General features: G+C 50.6%; 1 protein-coding gene across 6 annotated transcripts in view; it reads left to right on the forward strand.

Annotated features, from left to right (window-relative positions):
- Positions 1-1,502: 1,502 nt before the first annotated feature.
- Positions 1,503-18,477, forward strand: part of NDEL1 (nudE neurodevelopment protein 1 like 1) — a 36,270-nt gene continuing 19,295 nt past the window's right edge. For 3 of the 6 annotated variants that reach the window (XM_088176466.1, XM_014886843.2, XM_014886848.2), the window contains exons 1-7: positions 6,321-6,386; positions 9,894-9,991; positions 11,319-11,472; positions 12,618-12,766; positions 13,747-13,883; positions 15,879-16,052; positions 16,786-16,877. In XM_088176466.1, coding sequence (XP_088032592.1) covers positions 6,360-6,386; positions 9,894-9,991; positions 11,319-11,472; positions 12,618-12,766; positions 13,747-13,883; positions 15,879-16,052; positions 16,786-16,877 — 831 coding nt within the window. In that variant the 5' untranslated portion in view covers positions 6,321-6,359. Of the gene's footprint in view, positions 1,599-2,585; positions 2,805-6,320; positions 6,387-9,893; positions 9,992-11,318; positions 11,473-12,617; positions 12,767-13,746; positions 13,884-15,878; positions 16,053-16,785; positions 16,878-18,477 lie in introns of those variants that run through there. The other 3 variants (XM_088176467.1, XM_014886844.2, XM_014886845.2) reach the window with 2 other exon arrangements.

Raw genomic sequence — 18,477 nt, forward strand, 5'->3', positions numbered from 1 at the left:
ACAGGCACCTCGATGTCCCTCCCTACCCTCCAGAGAGGGTTCAGCAAGCCAAGGGGATGGTCAGTGGGAGGGAGAAGGGGACAGGTAGGTGGATTGTTCCAGGCTGTGGCAGCACCAGCATCATTCTCTGGGAACAGAGAACTCAGGGGAAGGTGCACTGGGAGCAAGGCTCTGTTCCCAGGAGGGATGAGGCGGCTCCAAGGGCAGTGTGTCACCAAAGGATGACTGCTCCCAGGACGCTGCGGCTTCCCCTCCTGGCACAGCCTCTAATTCAGGTGTCTCGGGGCCGTGCTGTGCTGCACGTCCTGGCACGGTGCTCTGACGTGGCTCAGCAGCATTTGTGGCCTTGTGCAACACCCAGGTCACACAGGGTGACCCAGAAAGGCCCGTGCCAGTGTCAGGGGACAGCCACGGCTGGCTGGACACCCGGCTGGGGAGAGGTGTGTGCTCTTCATCCTCAGGCTGTCTGCAATAATCCATAGGAAATGCAGGAAAAGCATGGATAACCCATGTCCAAACAGATGGGACATGGCTACGGGGACAGAGGTGGCCATGGTGGCACCGTGCCCACGGAGGACACTGGCTGTCCTGGCTGTCCCAGATGTGGTTTGGGACATGTCCTCTGCCGGCAGCAGCGGCCCACGGCAAGGGAAGCACGAGGGCATCCCGACTGCCCCGCCCGCCGCTAATGACAGCCCGGCAGCTAATTACAGGGCAGCAAATTAAACACGCAAAGGCAGCTCGAGTATCGGGGCAGTGCCAGGGAGCCGCGGGCGGCTGCAGGGCACGGCCCGCCCGGAAAGCCCTGCAGAGGAACCCGGGCAGAGGAACCCGAGCAGAGGAACCCGAGCAGCCCGGGGACTGCGGGGACACGGCCGGCACGGGGACAGCGATGGGACAGCGGGGAGCCCAGTCGGTGGGGCACGCTGTGACCACAAAACAGGGAATGACAAAGACACGATAGACAGGGACGGCCGAGGAGACTGTCAGCTCTCCTAAGCTCAGCTCAGGGCCACCGGAGGTCCCTGTGGGAGTTCCAAAAACCTCTGTTCACAGAGTTCCCTGCTCCATGGACAGAGAAGCTGTGCGGGGAGCGAGGCAGCGGGCGCAGGATGCGGAGAAAGGACTCGGAGCTGCCCCTGCCCCGTCCTGCGCTCGCCCGGAGGGATGGATGATCATGGCCCGAGGGATGGATGCCCAAGCACCCCGAGGGATCGATTGTCCAGGCACCCGCAGGGATGGCTTGTGGTGCCCATGCCTGGGTGCGCCCCGGCAGGGGTCACCGGGGACAGAGCGGCGGAGGACGGGCAGGGGACGGTTCCCGAAAGGGAGGAGACAGGACCACCTCACCCCGGGAGCGCCCGGCGGGATGGGGCGAGAGAGGAGGGGTATCCCCGCTGTGCGGGACCGGTACCAGGGACCGGTACCGAGCACCGGCCCCGCCCCCAGTAAGCCCCGCCCCCCAACAAGCTCCGCCCCCGCGTGACGACAGCGCCCCCGCCGGCTCTTGCATCACGCGGTGGCCCCGCCCCCCAGTCCCCGGATGAGGCGGCCCCGGCGGCGCGCGCTGCGGCGGCTGTGACAGGGGATGCGCTCCGGTGAGCGGCGGGGCCGGGGCCGGCCCGGGCATTCTCGCGGTGGCCCCAGCGGGCCAGGCCCGGCGCGGCGGGCGGGGGGCGCGGGGCGGGCGGGGAGGGGGCCGAGGGTGCTGCGGGCCTCGCTCCGCGCCGCGATTGGCTGGGAATTGACAACGGGGCAGGGCCCGCCCCCGGGCTGCGCTATTGGCTGCGGGCGCGGCGCCGCCGCTTCCCATTGGCTGCGGGCGGTGTCAGTCACGGCGCGGCCCCGCTCGGCCACCGCCCTGGCCGGCCCCCCCCCGCCGGGACCGCGCCGGCTGCGGGGCTGGCCCGGCCCGGCTCTGCTCGGCTCGGCTCGGCTGCACCGCGGCTCGGAACTGCCCCGGGCCTGCTCGCCGCTCTGTCGGCCTCGGTCCCGAGCGGGGACTTTATCCTGTCACTGGCAGCGAGCTGGACGCGTGGTTTCCTCTGTTCGTGTAAAATCCCTGCTCGATCCTGTGGTCGGGGCACAGCGTCTTTTTTAGGAAGAAATTCCTCCCGGAATTGGGTGCGGGAGTGGGCAGGGAGGGGGTGGTGGGGTCACATCCCTGAGGGTGTTCAGGGCAGGGCCGGTGGAGCTCCGTGCCCTGCTGGGTGACAAGGGATGTTTGGTCACAGGCTGGACTCGATGGGCTCAGAGGTCCTTCCCCGTGATTCTGTGGTCTCTGCTGGGATTTGTCCGTAATTCAGTGAGGGTTTTTCTCCAAGGCTGTTACCCTCCCTCCGAGCCCAGAGAGCCCTGCTGGGTTCTGTATGAACGTGCCCAGCCCCGAGCAGGCGTGCCCGGGTGATGAGCGTGACCCGAATTGCAGCGGACGTGCTGGAAAGGATGCCCTGACAGGAGAGCAGAGACATTCCCCTCAGCCCAGGGACTCCCACCGACACAGCCCTCTCTTCCCGGGGGGAGGAGAGCTGTGCTCTCCCACCCACAGCCCAGCCTGCGCTGGGAGTGACTCAGGGCTTCTCTCTTTCCTCTGCCACTCTCCTGACTTGCTCACAAGTGCAGGGGGTGGAGGGCACTTTTGGATGCCTGTGGCATTTGTTGCCTGAGAGGCGATTAAATGCAAGAAACTGCTGTAGAAGAATTCCTTGGATACTTCAGAAAAATATTTTTCTTCCTTTACATTTTTTTCCAATCCCCCAAGAAACAACTCCTGGACACTGCGGAGAGCAGGTGGCCTTCCAAAGGTCAGTGTTTTGTTAGAGATATCAGGAACTGTAAGAGGAAGAAGCTGTCCCAAGGCAGAAAAGAGACTAGGTTGCTTTTAGATATTTTGGAAGGTGGTGAAGTCCCCATCCCTGGAGGTGTTCAAGAAACTCCTGGATGTGGCACTCAGTGCTCTGGTCTGGTTGACCAAGGTGCTGATTTGTCAGAGGTTGACTTGATGATCTCAGATGTCTTTTCTAACGTGAATGATTCTGTGCTTCTCTGTTTGTTTATTTATTTAAATGGCAGTTTGATGTGTTTGACTGGTTGATGGTGCCAGTTGACTGTGGCTGCACAGGATGTGGCAGAGGTGGGTAAAGAGTGTGGATCTGGGATTAATAGTGTTAGGGCTGCCCTGGAAGAGATCATCTCCCTGTCCTGTTTCCTGGCTGGGCTGTGCATTTCTGTATTGTTGTATGTGTGGAGGCAGAGCCTGGGTGAGATGTAATCTCACTTGTCACTGGCAGTCCCAGAAGTGAAGGAAGTGTTCAGAGGCAGTGTTTGAGTCAGTGTTTGAGTCACCTCTCTTCCTCTTCAGGGGAAAATCCTCTTTTTTTTTTTTTTTTCCCTGACTCTTTAGAGTTTGAGATACGTAATATAATTCCTCATTTGGTTGAGGACAGAGAAGAGAAAGGAAAATAAGAAAGTGGAGAGAAAGCACGAGACTGATGATGTCTGTGACCTTGGTGTCACAAGGAATCTTGTCTCTGGAGACGCTGCTGGCAGCAGGCTGCCAAGAAGTACAGCAACAAAGTACAGTTTATACCCTCAGTCTATTACAGTTGTTTTTTTGAGGTGCCAGAAAAGTCAGACTGCAGAAAGGAAATGGTATTTTTGCAGCCCTTGATGTTTCTGACACCACAAACATCATCAAGATAAGCTGGGGAGTGTGTTCAGCTGCCTGCACTGCTGTGCTGTCCTGACCCGCAGGCAAAGCCAGCCAGACCCATCAGAGCAGATTTTTCATGATGTGCTTGTGTCCCTCGGGGGCTCTTCTGTCCCCACAGCTCAGTGGAAGGTTGTGCTGGTTCCTTCTCCTGATCAACACAGAGTTTGGGGGGTTGCTTTTAATATTCCTGTTGTTAAGTGCTCACTGCAGAGCCCCTCTCTGCTGGGGCTGCTCTGTGATGCCATTTTGGGGGGGGATTTTTCAAACCCATTTTACCCACCCCGGCACTGGTAGAACTTCAGAGATGTAAAAGCAACAGAATTCAGTCCTTTTGGCAGAAATCCGTGCTGAGTGCTTTTCCCTTGGAATTCCTTGGTCATGCTGTGGTGTCCAGAAGCATGTCACCCTCCGGTCACTGCCTTCCCAGCAGGTGTTGTCATGGGGGTGCTTTGGATTGCTGGGCCAGCAGGGAGGCCCAGGAGCTGTCACTGGTGCAGGCTCTGTGCTGTGTGTGCCACAGCCTCTCAGGTGAATCATTGCTGCTGGGTTTAAAGAGAAAGCAGGCAGAGCTGGAGAAGGTGGAGCTGGCTGGGGGATCTCCAGAGGGGGCCAGGGCCATGGCAGCCTGTGCCAGCTGCCATTCTGCTGGGGGTGAAGCTCAGAGTCGTGCTGCCTGTCACACCTCACCAACCCGCCCAGGAGGGAGCAGAGACTGAGGTAGGGACAAGCATATCCTGTCCATAACCTGAATTTCCTTCTCAGTTTGCTGTTTACACTTCTCATCATCAAAGGATTCATCCCTTTGGAGTTCCTGGGTATGGAGCTGGGAACAAATTATCCCCGTGCTCAGGCCAGGGTGTTCTGGGACAGGCACATCTCCAGGAGCCTTTCCTTCACCTCTGCAGGTGCTGAACCTGCAGCAGGAGCACCAACCTCTCCTTTTTTGTCACTTCAGGGAGGTTACTTGGGAAGGAACAGAGGTCAAATGCCTGAAACTTCCCATGTTTGTGAAAGCAATAATGTTTTTTAATACAAAATTCTGGTACTTTTGTATCTTGATTTCTGAGAAGAGGCTTTTTGCATTTGCATTTTTGCATTTCTTCTGGTTTCAAGGCTGCTAACCCAGTGATGGCTCACTCTTCAAGGGTTTTCCTGGGACTGGATATCAAATATTCACCAGACAGATGAGTCTTGGCCATGTGGTGTAGAACAGACATGTTATATTTGATTAATGAGGCTGTTGACATAACAAGGCTTTGCTGTGTGCTGCTTGATTTATCTTAAAGGCTTTTGTGAATTTGGCACCAAGTTCCTGCAGGTAGGAATTGGTTATCTCCTGCCTGCCATGCTGCCCAAATTGGAAATGCAGGATTTATTATCGCAGCAGAGCAAGGAGCGTTGTGCTGACGCTGTGCTTGGTGACTTTCTTCTCTTCCTGAAAGCTCCCATGCTGCTGTTGTAAGAGAGAAGGAGGCATTTGTTGTGGTTCACTCGAGAACATTCAGTTCAAAAATAGAACTGCAGGAGAAGGTTCACTTCCCAGAGGTTCAGTTTCATCCCAGCCATGGATGCAGGCACACATCCAAATGTTTGCATGTGGAAATCTGCCGGCTCCAGCACGAGCAAAACGAGCCCAGATTGATTGGTGAAATCTAATCCGTGGCTTCTGCTTGTTTGTTTTCCATCTTCTAATGACAATGCACGTTTCTCTGAATTGTGGCTGAAGTGCTCAGTCTCCTTGCTTTGAGTCTTGAATGGGTTTGTGTGGAAAAAAATCAAGATCTTCAGGAGCTGGAGGTTACCTGTTGGTCCTCATGGTTTGAGAAGGTGAAGAATGATGGAAACAAGATTTCTTCTGCTTTTCTGCCCTTGGATCAGCAAAAAGGGGGAAGAGGAAGAAGAGCTGGTTGTAGACAGTCCTGCTGTGCGTGGCAGCTCTGGGTGGTGCCAGCACTGGGTGACGGCGTCAGTGCCTCTGAGAAGGGGGGACTGGCAGCCAGCAGGACCTTGGGCATTTTGTGATAGCCAGAGTGCATCGTTATCTCGAGAGCTGAAAGCCACATGTGAGCTTGGCAGAACTTCTTGATCTAGTCCTATTTGAGCTGCTTGCTTGTTTAATTCCAGAGGTCATTTGGAAATTCTAAATTCCAAAGTGGACATTTGTGGTGCCTTGAAGGGAGGGGGGATCAGCCAAGTGGAGCTGGGGGAGTTCAGCCCTGTGGTTGGTCCTGTTTGAGTGGCCTTGCTTTGCTTCTGCTTAATTTTTTGTGTCTGGTGTCTGAAAATATTGGGCAAATGGGGTTGTAAGGAAGAAAGCAGAAAAATGTGCAGAAAAATGACCTGTTCATGAAGACCAAATAATATTAATTCTCTTTATATGGCAGTATTTATGAGCTGATTTTAAATGAGAGAGTGTGAGGCAATTAAAATCAGGAGGAATGCTTTCTGCAGCCACTTGAGAGACTGCAGGGTGAATTGTAGTGCTCAAAGTCATCCCTGCCGAGGGTATGAGTGACTTTGAGAGCAGGGAGGCGTGGATTCCCCACTGTGGGAAGGGGTGGGTCCCAACTGAGACGTTGTATTGGATTTCAGGCTGGGTGTTTTGGTCTTAGATTCCATCCCAAGCTTCGCTGCAGTCTCCCGTCACATGGAGAGCCTGGGAAGCTTTTTTAAGGTACTGTGTTACACTTCAAGCTGTGTTTGTGTTTTCATGGCTTAGCTGGAAGGTGGCTCCAGAGAGATTTGGGATTGGCCTTGAATGCAAGATTCTTTAAATTACTTGAAAAATACTGTCTGCATGTTAGTTTGGTTACTTCACTTTGGTGTATTCTTGTGCCTTTGGTTCTCATGATATCTGGAGGATGCTGCTCCTCTCGTTTTAAGCATGCTTTCCAGGTGGGAAAGCAGATTTGTTCTATACAAACTCCTCTGGATTTAGACAAGTTCTTAACCTCCACACTGTGTTTTTTTAGAGTCATTGCAGCGTGGAAAAGTTCTTTCCTTTTCACAGTGGAGGGTTGCTGCATCCTGCTGATTTTATCGGGGGGGCTTGAAAGGAGCCCCGGTGTTTTGAACGTAGTTCTTGTCTGGGAGCAGCTTTGGAGCTGGAGCTGTGCCCACGGAGCTGTGTTTTCCCAGGGCACTGTGTGAATGCTCAGCTGTGTTGGAATGAATTTGAGTGGGCAGCAGCATAAGCCTGCTCTCATTTTCCCTGGAAGACGCTGCTGCATTGTCTTGTCTGCTCCCTGAAAGCCTCAGTGTTGTTTGTCAAAGGCTGGATTCTGCAAGTGCCACGTATGCAAAGAAGCCCTGAATAGGAAGGACTGGCCATGCTGGTTCTCAGCTCCTGACAGAATTCCCGAGGCCAGGACAACAGGCAGCAGGCTGAGGCAAAGCAGTTTTTGTTCAACTCTTGGTATTCCGTGGGCATCCACTCTCCCACACGTGAGATGTGTGGAATTGTCTGGTTGTGTTCTGATAACTCCTGGAATTTGCTCCCTGCTTGCACGATCCCTGTTTTTGTGCCAGCATTCTCAGGGAATGGGCAAAGGTTGGCAGAGTGAAGGATTTCCACGTGGCCACGTGTGTGCTGGAGGAGGTTTCCAAGCTGTCAGCATCTCCCAGGTTGATGCTTTGGCTGTGAAGCACTGTGCTTGCAGGGTGTCCGTGTGCTCTTAACCCTGCTGCTGCCCCTCATGGGAATCCAAGGGACAAAAAGCAGGATATGGATGCTGGAGCTCAGCAGTGCACGCTGGCATTGGCATCTGCAGCAGGGCTTTATGCAGAGCAGTCAGCAGATCCCAATCCCTGCTGATAGCATCAGGGATGGTGGGGGACATGGAACAGGGGCAATCATGACCTACCACCCACTTCACCAAGGCAGGATGAGGGAGTTGGAGAAGATCTGGGTGGGTTGGGAAGGAAGAATTCCTGCCCAGGGCCTGAGCCAGCACTGGGCTGAATCTGCTCCCTGCAGTGTCTGAAAGGAAAAGGTGTTTGGACAAGGAGTGGGGGGCAAACACACCTCCTGTCCTTGGGAGCCCCAGGCAGCCCTTCCTGTTCTTGCACAGGCTGCTGTGCTTGCAGGGATCCCTTGGATGTTGATTTCCAAGGGTGTGCCCCGTGTGAGCAGACAGGAAGGAGTCTTGTGCCTTATCTCAGCTACTTCTAGGAAATGATGTAAGATGCTTCCTTTTTTCTAGCCACGTCCTGGGTTTTAGTGACAGCCTGCTTGGCTGCTCACCTTTGGAGCTCAGCTCCTCTGGAGCTGTGGGAGCTGAGCCTGTGTTGTGCTTTATCTGATTTATTCTGGGATGAATGTGCTCCCTGCTGGTCTGGGCCTCTCTGGTGTGCTGCCTTAGAGCCATTCAGGGAAAGGTTGGAGGGATTTATGGAAGGGTTGAATCAGTGCTTGACAGATGCCATGGACAGCAGCCAGCAGTGCCTTGTCCTGGCAGTGGCAATCACTGTCCAGGAGCTGCTGGACACACCTGAGCTTTGTCAGGTGTCTGCTCCCCTCTGTGCTCCCTCCATGGAGCTGCAGCAGTTGAGGCAGGAATACTGGGCTCCACATCCCCAGGCTTGGGGTTTGTCCCTGTGGAGTGACTGAGCTGCCGTGGTAACGCCTGATGCAAGTGCTCCCAAAGAAAATCCTGTGTGAAATTTGTGATGGCAATGGCTCCACAGGTCCTTTTCATTTTCTCTGTGCAGGAAAGGAAACACCATCCATTCTCCTGAAGACCTGAGCCATGACATGTTTGCTTCTGCAGTAAAGCTGTGGAGTTAAATAAACAGTGTGAGATTTGAGGTGTTTTTGAGGTGCTTGGCACCCTGTGGATAAATTTGCTCTTGGCTTGTGGCAGCTGCAGGCTCAGCTGGAGAACCAATATGCCAATTCTGCCTCGCTGTGTTTGGCCTGGCTGCCCTCTGACGAAAGCATGGGATTGTTCTGGCCCACTTTTAGGTGTCAAAAATGGGTCACTGAGATACAGAACACATTAGTGTGACAATTTTAGCCTGAAGGGACAGAGCTGGCTGAGAAGTGATGCCTGTCAGAGTGTGAAAGTCAGGACTTTTAGGTCAGCTCTTCTGATCAATGGGCGTGGTGCAGGCATTGTTCACAGCCTCTGCTTGGAGCACAGGGGAGGTTGGGGTCACTTCATTCTTTTTCTAGGTGGGAAGGACAGAATTGAGGATTGTCTTTTTGAGGGAAAAAAAAAAAAGCCTTAAAGAGCTGTGGGATTGCTTGGGGAGGGCTCATTAATGGTGCTGGGGTCTGAGCATTCTCCTGGTCCTGCCCTGCATTTTATCTCCTTCATCACCTCTGAGACCTGGTGTGTGCTGAGGCCTCTAATGTCTCGTGTCCCCTAGACAATATAAAACCATACAAAAAGAATCTTGGGTTGTGTTTCTTGTGCTGGCTGATAGCCTGGGGAGGTCCAGAAAGGAGGATCCTCGTGGAGAGGGGATCACCAGTACCTTGGTGTGGGAAACTTGTCTGAACACCTCCAGGCTGGGAACACTCCTCTGTGACGTGACCATGTCATTTCTGGGAGAGGCTGATCTTCCTTGTGGCTGTTTGAGGCAGCAGAACTACCTGGCTAATTCCTGTTACCTGCATGTGACACAAGCAGGAATTAACCAGGACTTGCTGCAGGAAGAATTAAGTTGAGTTTTGATCTCCACACAGAGCTGTTTGTAGTTACCTCACTTGGAGTGTTCATCCTCCTTCACTGCTCACCTTTGCAGCTCTAAAGCAGCTGTAGTGCAGTCACTGTGTGGTGGCAGGAGGCAAAATCTCTTAAAGACATTTAGTGAAGTAAAGTGGAAACTGATAGCTGTAAATTTGAGTTAAAATTTAAAATTCCCAACTGTGGATTACCAGCTGTGGGCCTGAGTGGGCTTGTGGCACCAACTGGAGCTTTGGTGGCAGGTACAAAATACAACCAGAACTTCTGCTCTCATTTCAGGCTGCTCCACAAGCACTTGCAAGGCTGGGTAAAATCCTGGGGCTCGTTGGGGCAGGTCTGTGTGAGCCCTGGGAGGGAATCTTGACATCCTGGGTGTGGGTGCCAAGTCCTGGTGCTGTGGCTGGGAAGCCCAGGATTGAGCAGAGGTTTTGGGGGTGGGTTTATCCTGCCTGGGTTTATCCTGAGTGTACTCCTGTGTTCATGTTCTGCAGGTTGTGTTGATCATGGACAGTGAAGAAATCCCTACTTTCTCGAGTCCAAAGGAGGAAACTGCCTATTGGAAAGAGCTTTCCTTGAAGTACAAACAAAGGTATTGTGGATTTGCAAGCTGAATTTGGTTCTCTAATCTATTCCTCTGCAAGACCACACCAAGATGATTATTAGATACTTTAGAGAAAACCTGTGAGAAGAGAATTCTCTGGAAAGGATTTCCAGCTTTAAAATTACCATCTCTGTGAGAGCTGAGTGTTTCTTGCCCAGTGTCACCATGCCAAGAACTGCAGGCTATGTTTTGAGCATGTTTGAGCAAGAGCAGAGCCTTTTTATGATCATGTGCACCTTTATATAATTAAAGTGCTGCTTTAAGTGGTAATCTTGATGTTTTATCATAAGAAGGAGCCTTTGGGCTTGCCTTATATCATTCCTGTTCCCTCAAGCTTCTTGTAGTGGAATTACTGGTATGAAAAGTGGCTGATTTGGTGTCTGCTGCATTTTATTCAAGTGTTTCATAGCTTCTGGTCCTGCTGTACCAGTGGTTTGCATCTCTTAGGGGACACAGGGCTTTTTGTTACCAAAAGTGCCAAGAGAAGCTGCTCTCTGGAGGAATGCTGTGCATCTGGAGGGACTGGGGGGTGAGTGAGGTTTTAGTGGAGTTAAATCCCTCTCAAGCACCAAGAGCCCAAGGTCCAAGTGGCTTTTTTTGTTTGGTTTGGGGTTTTGTGGGAGGGACGTGTTGGGAATGTGGAGGGGCCTGTCCATGTGGAGAACCCTAAGCTGCTCCTGTGTGTCAGAAATTCCATCTGAGACACCACTGGATGTGGTGTTGCCTTAAGCCTCGATGGTTTTCTCTGCTGCTTGCTCAGGGTTGAGCTATTACGTGTGGTAAAGATGCAAATTAAATAAGCAAAGTATGTGGAGTGGCTACTTCTAGTATTTAATAATTCTCAGTGGTATGAGGTAGGCATGTCCTGCCTTCCTGACTCTGCATGATTTTTACAAACTTTAATTTTCCAGCTAGTGCAGAGATGCAGAAACTGTTGTTCTTTCTTCAGTTTCTGACCAAAATCTGGTTAAATGTTTGCTTAATTCATTGTCTGTTCCGTAAAGTCTGCCAGCAGTGAAAGCTAATGGAGCACGAAGTGCTGCTCAGGCTCCCATGAATCCTGTAAATAGCTCTGGTTCCACACAGGCATTCCAGGTAGCTCTTGGGTTTGATGTAAGAGAATTCATTTCCTCCAATAGCTTAGCTTAATGTAATTTCTCTTCTCCCATTTTTATTTTTCCCCTTAGAGGTCTGTGGATGACACTTAAGTGCTTTAAAACTCCCATTTTTCAGCATTTTATTTTAGAAGAGCTGCAGGTTTTGTTTTAACTTGGGAGGTGCTGGCTTTTCCACTGATGCAATCCTGTCCTTGCAGCTTCCAGGAGGCCCGTGAAGAGCTGGCTGAATTCCAGGAGGGAAGCAGGGAATTAGAAGCTGAGTTGGAGGCACAGCTAGTGCAAGCTGAGCAGAGGAACAGAGATTTGCAAGCAGATAACCAAAGACTGAAATATGAAGTGGAAACATTAAAGGTAGGTGTTCTCTGTGGTAGTGTTGCTTTTCCTTTCAGCTACATCTTGGATCTCTTTTTGGATCGTTTGGGCTGCCCTTGGGCACTGAATATCCAAATAAAAAAGGAGTTGTCTGGTTAAGATCCACACTGAAGCATGGCATGTACCCCAAATAAGGCCAGGGACATTTCTGGCAGAATCTTTCTTGTTCACGTCATGAAACTTCGTCCTGGAGTTTGAATTCCCGAGGCTGTGCCAAGGAGGAGCTTTATTTGTTCCACATCAGCATAGCAACAGGGCACAACACAAGGGCTTTTGTCAGGCCACTGCCTTGTCACCTTTCTTTGCAAACCAGTCTTTTTGCCCTCAGGGTTTTATGAGACTCCAAGAAACCAGAAAATGGTTGATTTGTGCACATCTCTCAGGGAGTCTCCACGTCCCTTCACAGCCATATCTGTGGAGCCAGGAATTGCTTAAGGATCTGCATGTCCAGAAGGTAGCTCTGAATGGAAGGTTTTTACCTCTCTTGAAAAAGCATCATTTTGGGCAGTCTTGGTTTATTTGGTGAAGACAGAGGTTAGAAATTTACTCCGTGGAAGGAAGGTTTATGGGATTACTTTGTGTCTTCAGTCCCAGCTATACTTGCAGGGTCAGGATGTGTTTTATGAGGTCAGTAGTTTCTCCATAGGCCCCTACCAGTGCCCTCAGAAGGTGTTGGCAGTGAATTCTTTTGTCTTTTGAGGATGACTTTGTGGGTCTGGAGGTTTTGTGACAGATTTCAGTGTCTCATTTTTGCTGAGGGACACACCAGAGAATTTCTGGTGTCAGGGTGGGTGCTGGCAAGGCAGAAGCACAGAAGGGGAGGCTGTGCAGTTGGATTTGTCTCTGCCTTCCTGGAGCAGCTGTCAGTGCAGGCTGTGGGGAGCAGATGCAGGGATGCATCCCTGAGAGGCAGCTGTGCCATGGGGAGGTGGCTGGGATTTTGTACCATGGCCAGCTCTGACATTCACAGCCTGTTCCTTCTCCCTCTCCAGTTTCTGCTCTGAATTACCAGCAGTCCCAAATCAGCATTCTGCAAAGGGAATGATACTTTTTGTCCCCTTTTCGTGCTGATGACTTGGGCAGTGCCAAGCAGCTGATGTGTATCTCCCTGTTCTTTGTTTCAGGAGAAACTGGAGCACCAGTACGCCCAGAGTTACAAGCAGGTGTCGTTGTTGGAGGATGACCTGAGCCAGACAAGGGCCATCAAAGATCAGCTGCACAAATATGTGAGGGAGCTGGAGCAGGCCAACGATGACCTGGAACGTGCAAAGAGGTGAAGGCTGCAAACCTCCTCTTCCCTTCAAGTTTGCACCACAAAGATCTTTTCTTTGCTATTCAGCTCGAGCATTTCATTGATCCTTAAAGGGAAAATAACAATCAGAAAAACCCCAAACACCGCCAAGACTTTGGATTCTTTGGCCAGTGCAGTCACCCCTCATCATCAGCTGGTTCCTGTTGCAGTGGGACAGTGAAGTTTGTGCTCCTGTGAGGAACAAGCCCAGAGCCAGCCAGGCCACTGCTGCCCTTGGTACCCCCAGCGAAGTGACTGATGTTTGTGTCCTGCTGCCTCAGAGCCCCTTTGAAGTCAGCAGCTCCTGCTTTCCATAGTCCCTGTTAAATCAGACAGGCCAAAGGAGTCTCCTGGTCCCTTGCAGAACAGCTGGAGGGAGCAGTCCTGCCCTTTCCAAGTGGCTGGAATGAGCAGGCTGCTGCTGGGAACGCCCAGTTTGGGAGGAGGTCAGGCTTCCCTTCTGCTAGGTGGGAATTCTGCCATTGATTCAGGGAGAGCAGGAATGAGCCTCTGGCTATCTGGAAAAAAGATCTGACAGCTGAGGCCCTGTTTCCACAGGGCTCTTAGGCTCATGACTAACTTTTGACACTGATTTTGGGAGGAATTGGGTTTAGGTAATGTCCCAGTGCTCTGCTGCCCACCTTGGCTGGGCTGTGCCTGAGCTGGGGCACTGATAAATGCACAGCTCTGGAACATGCCTTGGGGAAAATGGAGCTGGCTGCTCTGGGCTGGCTCTTTCCCACATCTTTGGTGCATCTCTGAGAGCCAGATGCTATCATGTTCTTCTCATCTTTTTCTCCTGTTTCTTTGGAGTTGATTATTCCTTTCTAAGGAGCATTTCCATGGCTTTCAGATGCTTACCTTGAACATAGCCCTGCTAACATTTTCCTTCTGTTATGCTTTTGAATAAGCTTTTATGCTGGCTGAGCTGAAGAACCTAATATTCTGGATTTTGTTTCTAGGGCAACAATAGTTTCATTGGAAGACTTTGAACAAAGACTGAACCAAGCTATTGAGAGAAATGCATTTTTAGAAAGTGAACTGGATGACAAGGAGTCATTGCTGGTCTCTGTACAGAGATTAAAGGATGAAGCAAGAGGTATGGCTGGTCTGGTTGGTTCTGGCTCCTGGTGAAGGGTTGGTTTGCTAAAAGAGATGTGCAGCAAGCAAAGCTCATGTTTCTAGAAGGCCTCACATAATGAGACTTGAACTGGATGCTTTAGGTTTTACTAACAGTGTGTTCTTTGTATGTCCAGTGTAGCCAAAAAGAAAAATTTCCTCATTTAGGGCAGAATTGACAATAGATTAATTCAGGATTTTTAACACAAAAATACTGTGTTCCACAGATAAAAGAGAATTGAGGAAGTTGCTTCAAAAGTTCCTCTTGCTGTGGGTTTATAGGAAGGGAAGGCACCGGAAATGACAGGGAAATACAGGATAAATGATCAAGGAACTCTTAAAAAAATCTCTCCTGTGTTCCTTCCAAGCCCCTTGGAAGTTGCCTTAAATATATTATTTAAGATATTCTGGTAAAGGCTGTGTCTAGACCTCTGGGAGATGTTTGGGATGGTGTTCTGGGAGTTGGGAATTCCCCAGTGGATTTCACATTGAGGATGCTGGGGGAAGCATTTTTAATGAGGGTATAAACTGATTTCTCTAAGAGTGGAGGTGATCTGCTCATACGCCTGTGCCAGCCAATAATGTACTTTAAAGGTTGGTGATTTACAACTTTGTTCCTTAAATGAAGCTTTCTAAAATATTTCCTCATTTAAGGCCTGGACCTGAGTGTAAGAACACACCTGACAGTAGGCTGGGATTTTGTTGTTGTTGTTCTCCTTTGGGAACCTTTTTGAAGCAAGTTTGTGCCCCAGAAATTGGGAGCTTTATTGAAAGCACAGGGATTTTGTAATAATTATGAAGAAAGACATTTTCTGAGGAAGTATATGTATTGTAATTTGAGATTAGGACAATAAAACTGGAAAAACCAGCAAAACCCAGAGGACTGTTTTCTAGAACATTGGAACAATCAGCAAAACAGACATCTTGTTTCTTAGATGAGTCATTTAGACATTTTTAGCATTTGTGAGTTATTCCCCCTGGCAGCAAGCAGGAACAGTAGCCTCTAAAAGAGCTGGTACTGTCAAACCTAAATATGACATTTCTGATTGAACAGCCTCAGATCCTCTTCTGGGAGCCCAGACAGATTTTCACTTCAGCTCTGCTGTTTTACCTAAAATCGGTTCCAAATATTTGTTACAACTTAAAAGCTGTGATGTGCAGTTAATTTTGCTTTTGTACCAGGTTGAGGCAAGGAATAGGAGGTCTGTGAAAATGAAGTTGCTCTGCCCAAAAAGGAACAACTCACTTGTAATGTTTGCGTCTTTCAGAGGATTTGAGAGATCCATTGCTGGGCTGGATGTTCTTTGTAGAAAAAGCTGTGGAAAGGGAAGGGACAGGGTAGGGATAATCTGCAGTCTGGGGAGGAGGTGAGAATAAAACCAGGCTTTTCCAATGCCCAGCCTTCTCCCTGTCCTTTGGACTGCCCTCCAATCTACTCTTTTACTTGTCAGGGCATCAGAAAACTGGATGCAACTCTTGGACTGCTTTTGGCTTGTGTGGATTATTAACTGGGAGGAGAATGTAGGGAATGGGAAAGACAGCAACAGCTCATTGCTCTGTTTTTCCAAGCTGTGTTGGAGCAGGAGCTGGGCTCAGCAGCAGCAGCTCTTTGTGTCCAGCTGCAGTTTTGGGAACATGGAGCTCACACTGCAAATGGGGAAAAATCCTGAGGCAAATCAGCTGCCCCCATCCCAGGGACTGGCAGGGCTGTTTGCTCCCTCCTGTCCTGGATGGGATGGGATGGGGATCCATGGGATCCAGGGATGGGATGGGATGGGATACAGGGATGGGATCCAGGGATGGGATGGGGCTGCTCTGAGGGATGTCTCCACTCGGGAGGAAGCAGCAGCAGGCACTAACCCAGGATTGTTGGGAAGTGTCTCCTGCTGCCCCTCCCAAATGAACAGAGTGTTTGTGAGAGAATCAATCACTAAGAGGGGATTTTGTGGGGCTTTTCCCTTCTCTCAACCCTCAGACCTACGGCAGGAGCTGGCTGTGAGGGAAAGGCAGCAGGAGGTGACCCGGAAATCAGCACCCAGCTCCCCTACTCTGGACTGTGAGAAGATGGATTCAGCTGTCCAGGCCTCTCTCTCCTTGCCAGCTACACCTGTTGGAAAAGGATCAGAAAATAGTTTTCCTTCCCCAAAAGGTATCATCCAAAGGAATGGGGTCTGGATATACTCCTTTAGGAGCCCGAGGTGGATGTGGGGGTGTGGATCTCACACACTTCCATGAGCTGTGTTTGAATCTCAGGGCAGCATCAGGAGCATTTCAGGAGTGAATAGCATTGAAAAGGACAGTGAAGCTGAGACAATGCCTGGGGTGGCAGGCACGGTTTGCACTCTGCACTGTAGAGCCTTGAAGATATTTGGGAATGCAGGGAAGTGCAGGGACTGATAATTGTGCTCAAATGTGCAGCAGCAGTGGTGGGTATTTGGAATTTGGAGTATCTGTTACCACACTGATTTCTCAGGGATCCTGTTTCCTCTGTGAGGCAGTGGGATGTTAGTCCAGCCCCTTTTCCAGTCTGGAAGGCTCTGGACAGTCACAGGGATTAATTCTTGATTTTTCAGATGAGGAAGAGTGGATTCCAGAGGCAGCTCTGGCTGGATTAGATGGATTGCAGTCAGTAGCCTTGCAGATGGAGAGTGCATGAACTCTGCCTGGGGGGGCTGATGGCAACCAGGGCAGTGGGCGGGAATTAAACTTGATCATTTTCCCTTCCTAGTGATCCTGCAGTTACTGTGGGTAATTGTATGAAATGTCTGCAGCAAGATTATAGATATGTTTGGGTTTTTTTAATGTAGGAGCTGATTTATTGAAATTTTTGAAAAACCTGAACTGTGGAGGAGTGAAGTACTAAGATATATCTGTGTTTGCAGCTATACCAAACGGGTTTGGTACCAGCCCACTGACTCCTTCAGCTCGAATATCTGCACTCAACATTGTGGGAGATCTGCTACGGAAAGTGGGGGTGAGTGCCCTGAGCTCTGGGCTCTCCTGGGGCCTCTGGCCTTGTGCTCAATCACAGCACAGCCTTGGCCTTGCTGGGTACATTGTGGAGCTGCCAAATCATCCACATTCACTTCTTAATATTTGATTTTTTTCCCTAATTATTTTGATTTTTAAAGCCTGATCCTATGGTTCTGGTCCAATTTGGAGTGACAAAATTCCTGTTTGGAATAAAAATTTTTCAAGTGCTGGGTTAGACACTGTCACCTTAACTGGGCTGCAGCTTCCTCTGGGCTGCAGAGCTGGAGCTCAGGGTGAGGGAGGAGCTGGGATCACCCTGCCAGGGTCTTCTGGTGGGAGAGATCTCTCATGGAGATCTGCCACAGAGACTGAAAGAAAAACCAGCCTAGAAACTTTCAGTAAGAAAGTGAGAAAACAAATGAGGAGAAAGCCAAATGCTCCCATCTGTGGCTGGTGGGGAAGTGAAATGCATGAGCCTTTAAAGGGATTACACTGTAAGCAGGGAAGAAGTGCTTTAAACATCTGCTGCAGCGTTGTTCAGGACCCAGGCTTTCCTCTTGGAAGAAGAAATGACTTCTGAGCTGCCAGGAGCTTCAGGATGAGCTGTGGTGGTTTGTGTGTGAGTGAAGCACAGGGAAGCTGTGGCTGGCTGTGCCCTGTGCCTGTGTAACCACGCTGAGCCTGGCAGGAGCTGCAGTACAGACAGTTGTTTTAGCAAAGTTGGACGTGAAAAATTGCCTGGCTGCTCCCATTTGGAGGCAGCGAGCCCAGCCTTGGTTTGAAAGGACAGCAGGAGAGCTCGGGGTTAGCAGTGACACGTTTTAAAGGGGATCGTTGTGAGTAAGAGTCTGCAGGGGATTTAGGGAGCTTAGTGACAATCCCGTGTGATTACTCTGCAAGGACAGGAAATGCCAAATAAGCAGGCTGCTCTCCCAGCCTGCCCTGAGCCCCAGCTCGGCCACTGGGACAGTCCAGCTCATGCTCCAGGAACAATCAGAGGGTGCTCAGGTTCTTTGGGCTTTGGCCGTGCCTCATCCCAAGCTTTGCACTCGCTGTCTCTGCAGGAAGTTTCCCCTCTGCTTTCCTGCCTGCAGCTGAGACGGAGAGTCCTGGGCTCAGATCACACAGTCTGTGGCCAGGGGACAATCTGTGACACCCAGAGTTACCTACAGCTGCCTGTATAGGCCAGAATCCCTAAACAAACTTCCACGGATTCCTAGGAGTCTGCACAGGGCTCACTTACCTGTGGCAGCATGTCAGTGTCCTCTTAATGGAGTATTCTGTACAGAACAGGACCAAACCCCACGTTTGGGGAGAGGAATTTCAGTTTCCAGTGCAGGCATTTGCAATGTTCTGAACACCCCCATGGGTGTAATAAGTAAAGGCCTTCTGCTACAGCACGTGGATAGTCAGGATAAGGTGGATATTCAGCCTCTGGTGGTGGCAGAAAGGGCAGGTGATGTTCTGGAGTAAAGAAGAGGATCAGGATGTTGCTTCTCCTCCTGGAGTCACTGTCACTTTACATGGGGGAAAAACACCTCACCAGGCCTGTTTGGAATGGTAGCAGTGAAACTTTAGAAATTGACTTTATTTTGCAAGCC

The sequence above is a fragment of the Sturnus vulgaris genome, chromosome 20 (assembly GCF_052056855.1).
Source record: "Sturnus vulgaris isolate bStuVul1 chromosome 20, bStuVul1.hap1, whole genome shotgun sequence".
Lineage (NCBI taxonomy): Eukaryota > Metazoa > Chordata > Aves > Passeriformes > Sturnidae > Sturnus > Sturnus vulgaris.